The sequence below is a fragment of the Gallus gallus genome, chromosome 6, assembly GCF_016699485.2.
Source record: "Gallus gallus isolate bGalGal1 chromosome 6, bGalGal1.mat.broiler.GRCg7b, whole genome shotgun sequence".
Classification (NCBI taxonomy): Eukaryota; Metazoa; Chordata; class Aves; order Galliformes; family Phasianidae; genus Gallus; species Gallus gallus.
In genome coordinates, this window is record NC_052537.1 from 11288106 (window position 1) to 11307836 (window position 19731).

Below are 19731 nucleotides of genomic sequence, written 5' to 3' on the forward strand. Positions count from 1 at the left end.
AAAAATATAGGCATTTCAATGTATTTGTTTCTCCTGGGATTTGTTTTTTGCTTTTATCCTTTTTGGAAATAATCAGCAAAAAAACAGAAGCTGACGTTATTCAGACTGCATCTGAATTAAAGCTCACCCACTAACTTAGTAAAATATGTTTGTCAGTTTGACATTTGCCTCTAGCTATTTCATTGTCTGTCAGGTGAGTGGATTACCAACGCCAGACCTGACGTGGCTTCTGAATGGCAAACCTGTGTTACCAGATGGTACCCACAAGATGCTGGTCAGAGAGACTGGAGTTCACTCCTTGCTTATTGATCCTCTCTCACAAAATGATGCTGGAACTTATACTTGCCTTGCCACTAATAAAACAGGACAAAATTCATTTAGTCTGGAGCTGACTGTTGTAGGTAAGAATCATTGGAAAACTACTCACAGTACTGCTGTTATTTTCAGAAATCCCCTACCTAATCTTCCTACAGATAAGCATAAAACAATAGTTAATTCACTGATAGTAGAGCTGTTAAACAGTAGTGTTACAGCTGCAGGAGACAAATGGACCTGGTAGGTGCATTCCTATTACTAGCAGAGAGCTGTAAGAATTCTGAATCTTCATTACTTTACTTCTCTTGTGTCAGAAAAATGACATTCTTAATTTTCTCCCCAGAAAATGCCTAGAGTCTGAATTCATAAAATACGTAGAGGTCTTCTAGATCCCTGTCCCAGTTTCATTGATTTTAAAAGTAAATTTGAATAAAAGAAATTCAAATTTGAATATTTTTCTATAATAAAACCTTGCAAGGTGTGAGCTACTGAAATCCATAGATTGGGCATTAATTTCCTGCTCTGGTAGTAGGTTCAGACCCATGCCTACGCACATGCATACATTTAATGAACAACAGCTCTGCATGTTTCTTCTTCTATGTTCTCTCACAGAGGCTACAGTCATGGCTTTTCACTTTCCTTCCACTATCCCATTAAAAAATTTGCAGCCTATTTCAGAATCACAGTTTTTGATTGCGTTCTTCTACACTGTCCAATGACAATCGAGGAGTACAGTATCTATTGTTCACTAGTTCTGTTTCTTTTTCCAGCGAAGGAAGTAAAAAAAGCTCCCATGTTTTTGGAGAAGCTTCAGAACTGTGGTGTTCCTGAAGGGTACCCAGTCAGATTAGAGTGCAGGGTTGTGGGAATGCCGCCTCCTGTATTTTACTGGAAGAAGGATAATGAAACCATCCCATCAAACAGAGAGAGAATGAGGTACTGTAACAGCATATCCATGACTGGAGTTTCTTATAGCCAGACCAACTGTTTTTATCACACAGCTTTTCACTGAAACAGGTGGTGCTCTTCTTAAAACTATTTCTTTCTCCCACATGAAGTTTTAAAATGGTGGCTTCACTGTGTGACATGGAGAGCTATGTCCTTGGTACAGAAAAAGGCATGGAGCATAATGTGCCAATGCCTCAGAGGGTAGCAATAAGCCTTTTGGGCCACAGGCATGATAAATATCTTTTTATTAAATATATTACAGTATTTTTTTCATGGGTTTTAGCAGCTTCTTTGCTCTCTAAACTATTTTTTCCCCAGCTAAGCTCTAAATATAAATGAATTCAAACTCAGAACAGTTAGAATGTGGTCGTGAATGCTACACAGCATGGAATAACAGAGAGCTTAGCACATCAGATATGGAAGCTGATAACAAAGCTTGGTCACAAACACAGGCAAAGACTTTGATCCTCTCTTAAAAAATGCAACAGTGATCAGGTTCAGCTCTGCCATTCAAATACATTGCTATTTCTTATTTTTCAAAAAACTTATTAGTGTTTGTAGCCATGATTAAAATAATTGTTTGTTTGTTCAAAAAGGTTAATGCCTCAGCATATACGTGATTTTAGTTGGCTCCAACTACTGATCTTATACAGACATTGGCCCTTTGCTATCAACTACAAAAAGGACTGCATTTTCACATGCGTAGCCTGCAGTCTCTCTGCAAAGAAAACTGACTCAGCAGCAGCATTTGTTGTGACAGGAAAGTTTACTTGATACAATCTTCCAGTGGGTTTTGGGCCCCTCACTACAAGACAGATGTTGAGGTGCTGGAGTGTGCCCAGAGAAGGGCAATGAAGGTAACGAAACGTGTGGAGCATATGTCTTATGGGGAGTGGCTGAAGGAACTGGGATTGTTCAGTCTGGAGAGGAGGAGGTTCAGGTGAGACCTTGTTGCTCTCTACAACTACCTGAAAGGAGGTTGTGACAAGGTGGGAGTTGGTTTCTTCTGTCAGGTAACAGAGATAGGATGAGAGGTAATGGCCTCAAATTATGCCAGGGGAGGTTCAGTTTGGATATTAAGAAAAATTCTTGACCACTCCTGTGGAGAAGTATTGGAACAGGCAGCCCAGGGAAGTGGTAGAGTCACTATCTCTGGAGGTGTTCAAGAAACACATAAGTGTGATGCTTAGGGACATGTGTTAGTGGACAGGGTGGTGATGGGTTGACAGTTGGACTAGATGATCTTTTAGAAGACTTTTCCAACCTTAATGATTCTATGGATCCAAGAGATCTTTTGTATCAAGATATAGACATGCATGAGTTTCTGTACTACTCTGTCTTAGCATAAAGCAAATTACATAGTGCTGGTAGAAAGGCTGAATGTTCCTGTTATTAGGAGCTGCCTAAAGCACAAATTGTCTTCTACCTGAAATTTTGTGTTTTGGTGTTTCATTTCAGTTTACATGAAAGCAAAACTTCAAATTTCAAAACATCCTCCAATTCCAAGCATGCTGATGTGCTTATCTCCCACTTCTTCCCTTATACTGAGGGAAACACTTGGATTAATAAAACAACCAACCACAGTCTACAGGACAGAGGAACCTCAGTTCTCTGATACACTACCAAAAATTTTTTTTTCCTGAGAATTGTGGCCAAAAAGCCATGGATTGCTAAAGAGCAAATGGAAAGGAGACAATAATGAAACAAATTTCACTCTGAATGTTGTTCAAATTCATCTTCAAGATTCTGCCATTCAGGCATTTCTCTTTTTGAAAAGGGTGCCATGAGAAAGTTTGACTGGCTCTGATTACTGTTGTGAAAACACCACAACTTTGCACAAATGTTATTCTTCTAGCTTCTGTGCTTGAAAAAAAAATATAGTATGACTCACCAGCAGCTTTGCAGGGGCTTATTTCATTGGAATTCAATAAGCAATTCCAATATTAGCACATACATAATAAAAACACCATGGCTTTTCACAGCTGAAAGGAGCAAGAATAGATTTCAGCTGCTCAGATTATTGTCTGGGGCTATCCTGAAAGTAAGTCTACTGAGTGTAAAGGTCATAGTCTGATACTTCTTTGGGAACAGAAGTTGTGACTTTTTTGTTTCATAGTTGATATACATATTGCAAAATCTCAGAGATGACATGCTCTTGACAAATTCTAACCCTAAAAAACTTGTTTTCCCAGCATGCACCAAGATACAACAGGGTATGTCTGCCTTCTGATTCAGCCTGCCAGGAAAGCAGATGCTGGCTGGTATACCTTGTCTGCAAAAAACGAAGCTGGTATTGTCTCTTGTACTGCTAGACTTGACATATATGGTAAGTACTGGCTAGTAAATAAAACAAATCAGAATTTATTTTCTTTGACAGTCCTAGCTCTCACCTAATTCTTTGTTCTTATATTGCCAGTTTTGCCATGGATTAGACATTACAGTATCACTGCATGACTCCATTTTAACATGGCCACCAGGAGGAGATAGAACAATGCAGTTAAATTATGAGATTACTTGCCATTAAACAGATGTGGGAGAGGAAAAACGTTGTACAGTAGTTGTTACTTCTGCTTTTCACCTTCCGCGGACATGTAAAAGTACAATAAATGTGTATTCAGGTTAAGCCTTACTTCTGTTCCTTTAGAGGCACATAGCAGTGCTCCTGCACTGACCTGAGAAAGAATAACATAGTAGACCCCTTCTTCCAGGGAGTAGGTATGATACAAACTACACCCAAGTAATGCAAGCTAGCTAAGATGGTAATGTGCTGATCCAAGACCCAAAAGGCCTAAAGGCCTAAGATCTATGCAAGATACATGTACTAGTTAAGGTAATTTGTATACATCAACAAAAAACAAAAAACAAACAAACAAAACTTTTGATTACTTAAGCAATAAAAATAAAACAGAAGACACATGCCACAAAATATGGGGTTATATCCATACCCTCAAAAATAGTTTTCAATCTTGTTTTCTTATTTAAAAAAAAAGAATGAATGAAACTTATCAGGGCTAACCATGGGTCATCAGTGCATCTCTGTAAGTTTTCTGCCACCTTGTGGTGATACAAACAACGGTAATTCAATATTCAAGAGGGCTGAGCAGAGATTGATTGAAAAACAAACACACAAAATGAAAAGTAATTCCTCAGGTATCTAAATGTGGGCAGACAAATTAAGTTTTTATATGAACAGGTAAAGTAATGAGAGTATTGATTTCAAAAATAAATACCACCAAAAGAAAAGCCAGAAAAAAAAGTCCCCCAAGGGATGGAATAGTACAAAATGAGAGCTATGTCCTGTTTGTTTCTCTCTGCTCGTGCTGTAATGTGTCTTTTGTTTTGCTTGCAAGAGCTTGGAGAAAGCGTCACGGATTAAATGATTCATTTTTGGACTTACTGAAATTCATGTGAAAATTACTATTGAATTGAAAAGGGATGGAAATTTGTCCATTAATATTTTAATAAAAATACTCAATGTAAATGATGCAGATGGTAATATATGAAGGAACAGACTCAATTCAGAACAAATTGCTGTGCTCCTTTCAAGGATGTTGGAAGGAACTTAGCAGTTGTGCACATTGACTTCTGCTGTTTCACTGCTAACTTATTCAGAGGTTTATGCAGCCTATTCTGTTTTTGTTACTTCAGCTCAGTGGCATCATCAGATTCCGCAACAAATAAAGCTTCGACCTGGGAGTAGCCGATATGCAAACCTTACTGGCCAAGGACTCGACATTTATTCTGGCTTCCCAACTACTGAAAGCCCTGTGTTGTTTTCATCCCCAACTCAAAAGATGGTGGAAAGCGATGAACTTTGAAAAAACCAAATGAACAATGGTTCCAGTTACACTTGCAGAAATACTAGAACTGAAAAAAAAATAAAGAGGTACAAGTCAAGATGCTCAAGGTTTACAAGCGACTTGTTTGTAATTAAGTGTACTGCTGCTGCAAATTTTGCAAGTAACATATACAAGACTTTCGCATAGTATTTTTCTGCAGGATAATTGTGGTATGGAGTGTTGTGCAATAAATTCAGTACTGTGTAGTTTGCTAAGAATTACATAGTAAACAGTTTTCAGCACTTAAAAGCCAATACCACTTCTACTGCTAGAATTAAAGCTACTCTCCTGTAGCAAGCTACGTTAAGGATTGGTGATGTTTTGCTGGAATACTGCCCAGTGAAAACACTGATATTACAATAACAACAATCCTGAATGAGGGTAAACAACATGACTTTGAATGTAATTCTAAAAAAAAAAAAAAAAAAAAAAAAGCCAGATAATCACAAAGCACAAGTACAAGGAAAAAGATGTATCTCATTTTTATATATGATTAAACCAGATAATCTTATAATTGTTGAACTCAAGTCTAGATAAGTATAGAATTCCATGTAGGTACAGCTGTATACCTTATATATTTATATTTGTGTGCGTGTGTATACTCCATGAACTGTGTACTCATGGCATAATGATTCATAAAGTAAGGTACAGGACATATGCCCAGGGCTCTAACATAGGAAAGTAATCTTCCTGTAGTCTGAAGCATGTTCTGTAGAACTCACAACTGAAACTATTTTCCAGATGTGCGTCGTATTTTTTTTGCCTTACATTGGTAGTGATTCTCTGCTTTTAAACATAAATTCATACCAAGCTTGTAACTTCAGGGTTTTCAAATATCAGTCTCTTTCTTCCCGTTTTTAATGTGACTGAAAGAAAAGTATCTACCATATACCTCATTTTTTCCTCTAACTGAAAAGGAATTATGATCTGCTGGAAATCAATGATTTCATCATCATTTAGGAAATAATGACAAGTATGGTGTCTACTATTAAGACAGCAAATTCCATTAATACACAAAAATCTACGGACTTAATGTACAAAGAGCTAAAAAAAAAATTGTACTATAACTAATAGGAGTATATAAGAATCTAATGAAGATGCAACAGAAGGTGTTCAGAACACTTAATTGATTTAAACACATTGAGCATCTGCACAGTTGTACAGCGTTTAGAATCTGCAGCTGTCTAAGATTATTTCTTGCTTCTAAGTTATTGTTATCTCTCTTCTATGGGCAAGAAAAATTAAAAGATGAAATATGAAACAAAAAATTAACAGCTACTATTGGTTTAGATCTTATTTGGATTTTTTTTCAAAGTTACAAGTGTAACTTAAAAAATTACAAATTCAAAGAAAACAATGAGGAATTATCTTAAGAGTGGAAGGATACTGGATGTGGACAGAGACTTGAGAAAGAGAAAGCCTTTAATCCCTGGATTGCCTACACAAGCAATTTATGATATTGCTAACTGTTGGTTCCCTAAAGATGCATGGGAAGTGAATTTATTGTATTGTTCCATTTCCTATGGGACTACCATAACAAAAAGCTACCATAACATAAACTCACCATTACAACTTCCCTGCTTTTGTTGGAAATCTCATGTATGATTCACCCCAGACTGAGCAGATCAGGAAGCTAAAATATATTCTTATCCTGACAGACAATACAAGATACAGTCACTTCAGCAAGAAAGCAGAAATGCCAGTTGTTGCTGATGTTGTATCTCCTTTTTAGCAAGTAAGATAAAACTAATCGCTATGAAAAGCAGTACATTAATTCAAGTTACTTCAGTTATGAGATGCTCAGTTTAAGACAAATTGTAGGCCTCCAGAATAGAGAAGCCCTTGTTCCTCTGTTTTTCACTTGTTCTTAGGATGGCTTAGTGAGTCAAAGTTGGTAAAAATAATAATGAAAATAAAAATTAAAAAATTAAAAGATTCCTGTATTTGTAACTACTCTTGAGAAAATAATCCAAAGAAAGTTATTGGATTTTATTTAACTCAGTGCTGTTGGGAAGAAGGATGAGAGAGAATTAAGGCACAAAAGATCTATTTCCAGTCTTCTCATTACTTCATGCCAGAAGTGAAAAGTGGATTTTGATCCAAAGTATTTAAAACTGGATATCGTTCATCAGGCTTTGTACCTAGCAAAGGGTTAGTCAAGCTCTTTTCCTCTTTAGAACACAACCGTGGGCCCCTTGCCTAGCTTTAAGGGATTGGACCAGATGATTTCCTGAGGTTCCTTCCAACCCGAATCATCCTATATGTCCTACATTATTTTACTTTCCTCTGCCTGCCTGAATATCCTATATGGATAAAGTTTCCTATTGACTGAGTAGAAACAGGCACAAGCTTCTCCTTCTGGCTGTGATAAATCCCACTACGCAATTCTAGCAAGAGTAAGCATGATATCTGATTATTTTTTTTTTTACATAGTTTAAAAGAATAATAGTACCTGTTATTTGCAAATACTTGGTTACCAGTTCTAGAATCATACCTGTGAATATTACTGACATTAGTAGCAATTCTCACGTTTTGTAACATCAGACATCATGTCCAAGAACGTGGCACAAACCAAAAGACAAAGAGCACGGATAAAAGATGTAAACCATATCTTTTCATCATTTTTTCAGTGGAATCTCTCTTGACTTATGTAATTATAATTTGAGCACGCAAGCTGAAGGATAAGTGATACGTTTTTTTAAATGTACTTTTTGTTCTTGTTGTTGAGGCAGACAAGAGCTACTACTTTTCCCAAAAATTCGTATAAGGATTAATTCTAAGTCATTAAATAAGAGGCCCCTGCAGATTCACAGCAAACTAGGCTACAGAGTGCATCACCAAAATCTGTCACCTGAACTATAAATATTCTCTCTTTGGCAGTATTTTTTTGCAGAAGGATCAAATTCTTATCCATCACACTTCCCTACATAATGTATAAGTCAGAGAAATTACTTTCAGTGCATCTGACATAAATCAAATCAGAATCTGATCCCAAACAAATAGCCTGTAGTCATTAACTTTTGTCTATTAATTGCTGCAGAACATTTGTCCTTTGCATATTCTGAGCCCAGACAATGAGTGTGTAAACAAAGCTTAGTGAATGGATGTAAATGCTGCTAATTAGCAGAACTAATGTGCTCATCATAAAGAAGATGCAAAAATGATGCTTATCTTGTTGACTGATGGAAAAGCCAACAGGAAAAATCACTTGCGTAAGCAGTAGAGACAACACTGAGTTGTCACAAAACTTGATGTTGTTTGAGTTCATGTGCCATGAAGGTATCATACTGTGTCAAGATACACTACACGCTATGCAATTGTGCTCTCTTCCTGAACAGCTTGACTTTTCATTGTTTTTGTTCAATTGAATAGCTGATTTGATTTCACACTAACATGATATTTCATTCTCTTATTTAGGGCAGGCTCCTGCAACAATAAAAATCAATGTTAGAGCATTTACTGGAATCAGTGTTAGCTATTATCTTCCAAAAGTCCATTAAATCACCACAATGTGAAACATAACATTGTATCGATGAGATACAGAAATACTCATTTTTGTAAACTTTCAGTAACACATCATTTTTCTGATTCAGATTCTTGTGGGTTTACTTAGTTTCTTGTTCCCTTCCAGTCCTGTTTTTGTATGTGACCAGATACACAATATATTTCAAAGAACAGCAGAAATAACTTCTATTCTGTGATTCTAGAAGGTAGAAGTATTTGCTTTAAAATTTTTGGCCTACCTTGGTACAGACACAGTCCTCAGCAGCATCATATGACAGTTTGCATTAACACCAATAGACTTCTTGCCTTAAAACAGCTAGACTGAGATAATTTGCTTGCATGCAGACAGTGGAACGTACCTTCTGAATGATTCCTATACACTAGTGTGAAGAGGAGAGCACACGATCTAAATCATAAAAATCAAGTCTCCAGCCTCTTTCATAATATCTAAGCAGTTGCCAATTGCAATTGTTTACAGTAAAAACAGATATTGCAAAGGAGCAAATCTGAAATAAGAGTTACTAAAAGTACTGTGCTCTTAAGGTTAAAAAAACATCAGTCTCAAGACAATGACTTCATACAAAATGATTAGTAAGACCTAATGAAATTTTTTAATTGTTAAATATTGAATGAGTGATCCACTGTTAGTTGCCTTACTATTTCCAGTACAGATATGGTCACTTTGAGCCTTAAAATTCTATTTTATATTTTTGTCTTGATTACAGTTGATATTTTTTATTTTTTGATCCAAAGTCATTCTCAATGGGAAAATAGTGCTAACATCGGTTTGAAAGTGCATTCAGTGCATACAAAAGGAAGAAACAAATGCCCAAATGTCCAGGAATGTATCTCCTTTCATCTTAACTTAAATAAATGCTTCGGAGTTACATATGAGAGTGTGTCTGTGATGTGTTGAAGTAATTGCAAAAGTGTGGAGCAAAACCAGAGGTTTCTACAGAACTCAGATGTGACAGCTAATGAAATTAATGCATTTAGACTTCACATTATTTAGAAGAAAATCATAAAGTACTGCCAAGTCAGGGATATAGTAGACACAACGTTAGCGTATAGCTGTGACATACAGTTGCTGTTTTTTCTAAATATCAGTTTGCTCTTGTTTTAAATTACGCGTTCTTCACCCAATAACCTCTCTCCTCAATCAAATTTTAAAAGGGCAAGTTTTATCAGGGGAACCAGAGCAGAAGCTAAGGTGTCTTTAAGACAGTCTGAACATTCAAAAGATCTGTAGGGTTGTCTGATTATCGGCATCTTGTAGAATTCATCCCCAACACCTGTATTTGGGCATATCCTTCTATTTTACAGACTGGCAGAGATGAACTCCACTGTATCTCATAAATTCCTTTACCATGTTGCATCATGTTCAGCCAGCAGCACCCACACAACACCCACAGAAATGCCCAGTTATTGGATCTAGGACCAAAGCTCCTCTGTGCAGTAAGCAGGGCACTGGAGAGTGTTACAGAAGATTTATTTTTTTTCACCCTTTAGCTCTGTATGCAGTTCTTCAATAAATGAAAAGTGAATGAAGCTGCAGAAGCAAAACTAATACTACAAAGAAGATGGATTTTATAGTCTTGATATAGAAGGCAACGGGGGGGGGGGGGGGGGGGGGGGAGCATTCTATTACATTTGCTGGTCTTGATTTTACTGTCCCATTTAACCATGTTTCTCCATTCCTGCACAGATTAATTCTTGTGTACATCTGTAACTGCTAGGTCAGAGACAACGTTCATAAGGACATTTTAGCCCTGCTACAGCTCCACACATGTATTGTCACTTCCTCTGAGCAGTAAAAGCTGCTTTTAAAAATGCCCCTATACTTCAAGTCCATGATAGTATTGAAGAAATAACATCATACAAATAACCTTTGGGCCATACATGCTACAGATTTCAGTGGAGGTCTCCATTTATTTCAGTGTGAAATTATGTTCAGAAACAGATCATTCACTAAGATTATACCATCTTCTAACAGTATATGACTATTTTTTTTTTCTTTTTTAAATAAAGAAATGGAGAAATATCAAAGACATTTTGAAATCTTGAAAAACTGACTATGGATTTCAGACTGCAGGAAGCCATTCTAATATGGACTTCTTTTTGTTATTTGGAGTTACATATGCAGACATCTTAAGCAAATTCTGTGTAAGTTAAGATTTACTTTGCATGTTAATTTCTGTACAAATGAAAACTAAAAGACAAATTGGAAAAAAAATTACTAGTATACAAAATACTAAAATGTATTACTTGGTAGAAAATATTTAAATATTATACATATGGGTTTTGCTTTGGGTTTTTTAAAAACTATGTTTTCTTGAAACTCAATTAAAGTTAAAAACATAAAGCTTTCTTTTTTTAAATGAAATCATATGTCTTTAATATCTATGTAGAGGAAGCATTGGACTGTTTCTTCAATGAATAAATGTGTTTTTGTTCTCAGTGCATTTGCTTTGTTTCCTGGGTATTTTATAGATACAACAACTTAGCAAAACGAAGCTGTTTTGAAAATTCTTAATGAGTTTTTAAAGTCTAGATAAAGCCATTCCTAAACTAAAACTGAGAATTGCATCTGTATTGCCCAGCCAAAATAGATTGAAACCTAAGTGCAATGGTACTCATCATCTTAAGGCAGAAGCGTATCTTTGGAATGTTAAGAATATGGCTGGAAATCATGTTCTTTTTAATTGCTGCCTAGTGGATCACATCACAACAATGACTTCACTGAAGATTTCACTACAGAAGTTCTACTTAACAGGGTACAGGAAACACTAGAACAGCTAAAAATTAAAAAACAAACAAACAAACAACCCAGTAACGATATCCATGCGTCCCTACACAAAAAAGCTGTAACATCACTGACCTTACAAGGCTATAACTAAAGACTATAACATTTTTATTTTTCATTATGCATGTACTGCAGCACCATTTAGGTACTCCGGTCAACTGAACTTTGTTCATTACAGGTGTATAGTACCAAATGGTCTGTGCCTTAAAAATGGTCCAACAGAAAAGATAAACCTAAAAAGCTGGAATTAATTGAAGTGATAAGACATACTAATACGTACCCACTGGTAGCTGCAATAGCTAGATGGGAAGAAATCACTGCCTTTTAGTTGCTAATATACTTTTATGGAACACGCTACCCTAGTTCCATTTCCAGACCATGAATAGTCACTGCAGTTGCAAACATCTCTCTGTCATCTCAGGTCAAACTGAAAAATAACTCCAGCAACCTTGTTTAAAAAAAGGGTGAAATGATTAAAAGAATCATAAGAATAAGACCATCTCTGCTAGTTCAAAGAGTAAACACCAGAATGCAGTTTGAACCTTCTGGAAGAACAGAGGTTAATTTCCCACAGATAGTTCATTAGAACTGCACACTGAATTTCAATAGTGAAACACGTATGTGTTTAGCAAGCAACAAGTATTTAATGAAGAAAGAATTTCTGATCCTCTGTGTATTCATAATGTGACTCTAGAACTACTATATACTAATATTACAAGAAGAAATATATCTCAGGCTTGCACTTCTCAGTGGGACAGAAATCTGTAAGCAGAAAAAATTCTGCATGTAAGAACACATCAAGCTCTGCACATGTGAAGTCATTTGAAGGCCGACTGGAAGCAATAATTTATTGGAGGGGGTAAGTGGGGCCATGTCATTAAGGACTAGTACAGAAGAAGGGTCACAGTTATCATCTGACAAGCATCAAACAGTCAGCGGGAAATAAAGTACTCTGGAGCAAAGATGAAATCCACGTTAAATGGCCAAGTGATCATTTCACAGAGTCACTGAAATATTAGCGAAGAAAAGCAGTTAAGAGATGCCAATGTCTTCCTGAATGGTTACTGAGTTTGAGATGTCTAAACCACTGCTTGCTCTTCACACTGCAGTCAAAAAGAGCTTTTCATGTTTAAAATTCCCCCTCGTCTCCTCCAGAAGACCTTTGACAGATAACACACAGTCAGCTACAAAGAACTTACTCTACTGCCATCAGTGCTGTAAGTAAATTAGAAATCCCAACTTCCAACTCAACACTGAACTCTCACAAGAAAAAAAATTACTGAATTGCCACACCATTCTGTAAAAGCATGTTTCAGTTACTAATGAAACAGTTACTAATTATTATTAGTTAAAAAAGAATTAAAACACTCACTTCTCACTATCAAAATCAAATTTAAGAAAATGGAGATTATATTATTCAATGGCACAGGCTGATCTATAAAGCATTGAAAAAGCTATCCTCTGCGCTGAAGTGCTTTTTAAGGCTTCACTTTCAATTGTTAACAATTTAGGTAACATAACCACAGATTTGGTTGGCTCCTCTTTGTGTGAGCTTACTATCATTTAAACATCATCACAAGAACATTCACTGTTTTTGTGATTATTTCAGTCATCAGACTATCTACTATTAGTAGACAGTGTATTACAACGCTGAATGGGAGAAACAAAATGGATGAGACATGATGGTTATATACTTTTATGTACGCTACACATAAACTGCAACATCACATCCCAAAACTAAAATCATATACCAGCAGTGCAGAAACAAATTGCTACTGTTCTTGTACACTGCCCTGGTGTTTATACTTTCATATAAATTAGTATACTCCCCACATAGGGTTTAGCAGCCTATTTCTCACTAAGCCAAGATTTCTATGTCACAGAATTGCACAGTCTATTTGCATTATATTCCTATTTCAGGATGGAAAATCCATTGCTGTGCAAGCAGTGCAGTTAACGCAATTTCTGCCCAAAGTTTACACTAATAAATTACCCTAGGATGGCACATCATTCATATCATTTAATCATTTGAGGACTGCGTTGATCATACCTGAATATGACAAAGAACTTCTTTAATGTAGGGGTGGCAGAGCGCTGGAACAGGCTGCCCAGAACGGCTGCGGAGTCTCCTTCTCTGGAGACATTCAAAACCTGCCTGGATGCCTACTTGTGTAACCCACTGTAGGGAAGCTGCTTTAGCAGGGGATGGGGCTTGGTAATCTCCAGAAGTCCCTTTGAACCTCTACAATTCTGTAATACAGAGAAATTGGTCACTTAACAATGATGACTTTTCCAACAGTATTAACTCGTGTGTGACTAACAACTGCTTCTATACTCTCTGTATAAACTTCCGTAAAGAAATCAGCAAATAACATGACTTTGTATTCCCAGAAGGCTGAAACCACATAAAGAGCTAATGTAATTCATAAGTAAAAGCCCGCATTTTAATAATTGCCCTAATCACTACAGAACATAGAAAAGCTAAAGTATACATTAAAAAATATTCCTGAATATCAGTGATTAAGGGAGAAATTTGCTCAGAATATATTTGTTTTCACGTCTGTATTTGTTTAACCTGGACCTGAAAGTCTGTCCCAGCCACTTTTACTCCACAGTCCAACTTGTGGCTTTGGAAGTGTACTGTTCTGCAAGACACTGATCAAAGGCAAAACATCACAATGAAGGTTCAGGGAGATGACAGATAATGTCAGGTCTCATATATAACAGTTCCTGTAGCAGAGTCCCTTTCCCCCAAAACAGAGCTTAGTTCCTATTGCTGCTTCAATTCCACCCTCTCCTCCCCCATTGAAAGCTACTTAATTGTTGCAAATAGCTCCTATCAAAAATTCCATTTTTATTTTAAGATTCTTTCAAATGACAAGATATGGCAGCAGGCAGCAGGGAACCTGCCAGCCTTCCCTGCTGGAAATCTACCACCAGTTGTTTTGGGACAGCAGCTCCTTTTCTCCTTCTCCCAGATGGCTAACACTAGCAAAGGGCTTGTTTCTGGAAACTCCCAACAGCCACACCAGCAGAAGTGTCCTTCCTCTTCACAGTCTGCTGTCATCATAACAGGCATCTGCAGCCAGACCTTTGTGGACACATCTGCTGTTCTGCTCCTACTCTTTATTTCTTTACTTTCCCAGCCTCCTTTCCCTAGCTCTTCTGCCTTTTCTATCCAGATCCCTCTATCTTCCACAAACACAAGCAGAAAATAAATAAAAGACAATTCAGGGCATCAGCAGGGCTGAAATGAAGCATATCTTTCAACAAAACTTATCTTTAAAGGCTGTTTTTTGGAGGGTACACTAAACACACTTCCTCCTGTAACTGAGTGACAAACATCATTTGCCAGTTTTTCTGCACATTAAGCTGTCAGGGGTAAGGAAGCAGTGAAATACTAAGGGAAGCAAAGTTACTACTAAGTAATTTCTAGAGTTAAAGTTTAAGGTAGTGTATGAGGACATATCATAGAAAACACTTTATTTATGATTTACAAAATCTGTTACTGTCTCTAGATAACATAAAATTAAAAAATAAAATGCAAACAGACTACAAAAATCCAGATGTTCAGATAGTTTTCACACAAGCGTCTCATTCACAGTATATAACCACATGTGCTTTTGCAGCCACTAAAAATAAAAACATTTTCATGACTTGAAGCTAGCTCTTTTTCGAGCATACAAGAGACACTGTAAGTTGGATTAAAGCAAACCTACACAATTTTGGAACCCATATATCAAACTTACAAAGTTTAAGACAGTTAGTTCTCCAAGGACTAGAACTCCAATACAATATAAATTTTTTTCCATGGGAGTCACTGAAGGGAAAACAAAACAAACAATTACTTTAAAGCTGACATGAAAATAGAAACGTAGAATGAAATTCATTTGTACTGTTACTTCATTCAGTTATAGCAAGGATCAATTTGGCCCATGACTGGTAGGAAATATTATCATGGATCATAATTAAATAAAAAGACTTATTTAATTAAAGGAGCCAAATTAACCAGCAAGAAATAATCAGTAAGATTTCTAACAACTTTCTATCAACAGTAAAGAAATTCATACTTCTTAAATGCATATTGATTTCAGTTCTCAAAGCAAATTTGTTTTGTGAAATTAGTGTAAGACACCAACACAAATAAGCTATTGTAATGCCAATATTACCTTATTCAAGCAGATTAACTCTTGCTAATTATTAAATTACACATCTGGCCTGCTGCATATTTTTAGCTCGTAATAAGTTCTAATTAGCTATTTGAAAGTGTTCAGGGTGATAGCTGAATATTCGCTGTGCATAAGGATCACTGTCTGTTGCCACTTTTTGTCCCGTATAATGGTGGTAGCTCTCTGGATGAAAGTGTTCACAGTGAAGGTTAATCCATTCTCTTTCAGTACTGTATCTCTCTGCTTCAGCAAGTATTCGTGTTAGAGCCATGATATAACTCAAAGCCATCTGAAGGGTCTCATATTTGGAGAGCTTCTTATCTTGACCCCACTGTGGAACCACCTTCCTCAAACGATCAAAGGCTGTGTTCAGTCCTTGCATCCGTCTTCTCTCCCTGGCGTTGGCAGCCAGTCTTCTCTTGGCAGCGCTCTCCATTCTTTCTGTGCTGCACTTCACGACGCAGCCTGATCCACTTCTGCACTGGATGTCTGATTCTACTCCTGAATCCAAATGACTGGATTGACAGGTTTTCATATCTATTGCAGATGCAGCTTCACACGCATACAGAAAAAATTACACTTTAAAAATGAAGTGTCTGAACAGCTGTAGAGAAAGCACTCCTATAAGTAGCCTGTGTACCTCTTGAATCTTTTTCCAGATGTTGTTGATGAGATATTTATCTTCGCATAAAAAATAAAAAAATAAACTCTTCTGGCTTTTCTGGAAGTGTCTGAAAATTGCTTATTTTTTAATGAAAAAAATAAAGAGTTCTCAATGCCTTATGCTTTCATTCTTCTTATTTCTGTAAACTCAAAGACAGAAAGTAATGAAATCTCCATTCTCAAAACATGAGTTTGTGAAGAAAATGGTCCTTTTAAGACAGAAAGAATATTAATGGATTAAAAAGACATCCATTCCAATGGACATTTCACTTGGAAGGAGTTCTGATTCAGTTTAGGAGGACGTTTTGATACGATGAACTGTTGCGATCTGAAGACATAACTTGGTAACAGAAATCTCTCCTTCTTGACTGCCGTCGGTAAGCAATGATTGTGTCTTACAGACTCGAAGAGGCTTTATAGAAATTGCTAAGGCTAAACAGGTGGTAGCAGGTGGGCGGGCGGCACTCTGCTTCCATCCCAGTACCTTCCCAGCCTGGGAACCACAGGGGGACAAAAAAAAAAAAAAAAAAGAAGCAACAGTAAAACCCGAACATTACAGCCTTCATCTGTTGAGAAGTCTTCCAAAGCCATTCTGTCCAGCCCTAACAACTTGCCATCTGGAGCCGTGTCTGGCTGGCCCCGCTAGACTCTGGGCACTTAAGCAAAAGATCCTTTCAATTGATAATCTGTTGCAACTCAGGAGAAAAAAATATATATAACTCTCACTGTGCATTGTAGCATTTGCACTTTAAAATATCTGAAAATTCTGGTAGGTAGAATTAGGAGTAAAAAATAATTGTTCCGACAAAACAGAGGAGAATTAGCTTGGTGATGCATGGCAGAGAATAGTACTGTGCTTCACTATACAATACTGAAGCAAACAGACTCAAATTATCAGGAATCTTGTAGGACTAAAGTACAGACCACTGAGAAGAGAGCAGTGTCTCGAGGAAAACTGAGATTATACATTTGCATGTCAGCAACGTTATGAAAATTATTCAGAACAAGTTTAAACAGTTAAAATGTAGCTATGGATTTATCTAATAATTTTTAAAGTATTTGGAGAGCTTGTGATACAGACACGCCAGTACAAATAGTCTGAAAACTATCCTTTTTAATACGCACTGTGTAATGTATACATGCATATTTATGTGAATGCAAATCTAGAATGTGCCCTCTTAGGATTATCCCCAAATAGGTAAGGAGAATAAAAGAAGGTGTGAAAAAGATCAATCTGCTTTCTGGCTGTAAGAGCTCGTTTGTGCTACTAACTCTATGACAGCAAAGTCACCATTCAGACACACACAATATAATCTTGGTTTTACAGTACTTATACTATTAAAACCATTATCTACATAAATTACAAGGAAAAAAATCATATTAACATGCTATCTTATACACAAAAGGTTAAAAAAAAAAACCTGCCATGCAATGATTTATTATCTGTATTGATTTCAGACTTAATTAAACTGTTACCAGCATTCATACATTGCTAAGTTTTTTCATTAGAGACTGAATACTGTATATTTATTTAGAACTATGCTATGACTCAATTGTTTTCATTATGACTCTAAAACTTGAAGTAGTTGTAAACAGCTGATTAATCTCTAGCAGAAGCAATGACAATGAAATGAGGTTGAATAATCCAAAAACAATAGGATGCAATTGAACACTAATGGACTTGAGCACGACAGATGTTGAACGTAGGCTGTTACGCCCAGTTGGTCTGCTCTTAATATTCTGAATCCTAATGGTCTTGAACAGAGATGATGGTTGGGGTAGGGAGTCTCCATTATTCCATTATCAAAACGTACGATGCATCTTCAATATTTAAAGAAGTACAACTTCATCACATTTCATTATAATGTTCAACATTCCTATTTGTGTGCGCTGACCTGTTCTCCCAAATATAGAAAAAAGCACTACTTCACATTAATGTGTTCCTTTCTGAATGCCAATTTCTGAATACTTGGGAGTGTGAGAGAGCTGAAAACAGCACATTTCCAAAAACTGCATAACCATATGTCTTTCACAGAAGGATCAGCAATTAGAACACGCGAGATACTTCTTTTTCTGAAGGCACTTCATGGGCAGCAATAAAAAAAAAAACAACCCACACCTTTAATCTTCCTGCAATTGCAACAGCATATTGTAGTGCTGTAACTTAACATGCTCAAATAATTTTAGTTGAATCCTTTGTCACTTAAAGTGAATCTCAAGGGATTTTTAATGTATAAGAAAACAATAAAGTTAAGGCATTCTGTACATTAATAAATATTGTGCATTCTCATGAGACATTTGCTACTCAGTTCAAATTATTAATCACTCTTACTATGAAAATAGTGCTGCTAACTTCATGCCTGAAGTATGAAAAGCATTTCTAACTTCATGTTCTGCAAGTATGAATTCACAATTCAGAGAAAACCTTATAGTTTACTCCACTAATGAATAGTAAGACAGCAAATGACAGTACCATCCATTTTCCTCCTTTCTAATTGATTCTCCATCATTACCATTCTTTGAGTAACACACTGATACCATCTCAAGAGAGGAGCTGAGTTTTATCCCTCTTAATGAACAACCAACTCCACTCTGTATGATTTACTACAAAAATCACAGAATCAGGGCACAAGTCCATCTGGTTGATGAATCTTAGAGCTTATAGGCAAGGTTAAAAATTGTTCCTTGGAAGGTCAAAATGCTTGCTTTCCATGTCACTTTTTTTTTAGTTTCTGCTTTTTGACAGAGGAAAAAAATATCTTATTTGATCATACATTGTTTTTGTTTGAGGATATGCATAAGAAAAAACATCTATGCTCATCTAAAAAAGCTACTTTTTTCCCACAGAAAAACAAGTATCAGTGCCTTATCCACACAAATTAACTTAATTATTTGCATAGTCCATTAGCCATACGAAAATACACCATCTCAAGCTAGAAAACAAACGGCCTTATTGCTCAGATAATAATAGAAAGGGTATCAGTAACATTTTTCCAAGTCTCCTTCACCTGGCATGATTCAACTGATCACATATTCTGGCATGATATACTGCTGTTGTGCTAAAAACAAATCTAGATTGCAGCTCCTATTAGTTTCATCTGTATTTGTATATCAATGATTTCTCAAGAACTTCCCTTCTGCTCTTATTTTTTGTGTCAGAATATAATTTGAAGCCAGAAGAAACATTGGAATGTTCTGTGCCTATTCACTCACATTTCAATCTTTGAATCTCTTAAGCAGGCACGCATTCAGTGCTACTCCATAGCCCCAGCAGCATTATTCCTGACTTGCATTTTAATTCTAAAACGGTGGTTTTGATCAAAATATTGTGTTTTACACAGAGAAGGAAAAAAAAGACTGATGGTTAAGCAGGCTTTTTTCATTCATAAAACAAATTATTTTATCAGCTTTAAGTCACCAGTGATATTAGCAAAACAAGAGATACTTTCAGTCCACTGCAAAATAAACTAGGTTCAGATTTACGACTAGA

The 19731-nt window shown here is 36.3% G+C and overlaps 2 protein-coding genes across 4 annotated transcripts in view; one reads left to right on the forward strand and one right to left on the reverse strand.

Annotated features, from left to right (window-relative positions):
• MYPN (myopalladin) overlaps positions 1–11068 on the forward strand; it is a 71781-nt gene extending 60713 nt beyond the window's left edge. For all 3 annotated transcript variants that reach the window (XM_046943344.1, XM_421565.8, XM_040703176.2), the window contains 4 exons: positions 194–401; positions 1086–1251; positions 3456–3589; positions 4912–11068. In XM_046943344.1, the coding sequence (XP_046799300.1) occupies positions 194–401; positions 1086–1251; positions 3456–3589; positions 4912–5081 (678 nt within the window). In that variant the 3' untranslated portion in view covers positions 5082–11068. The remainder of the gene's footprint in view (positions 1–193; positions 402–1085; positions 1252–3455; positions 3590–4911) is intronic.
• Positions 11069–15637: 4569 nt separating this feature from the next.
• Positions 15638–16151, reverse strand: ATOH7 (atonal bHLH transcription factor 7). Its single transcript, NM_204668.1, is given in 1 exon segment — positions 15638–16151. A coding segment is annotated over 1 exon segment (456 nt). The 5' UTR covers positions 16114–16151; the 3' UTR covers positions 15638–15657.
• Positions 16152–19731: the final 3580 nt, after the last annotated feature.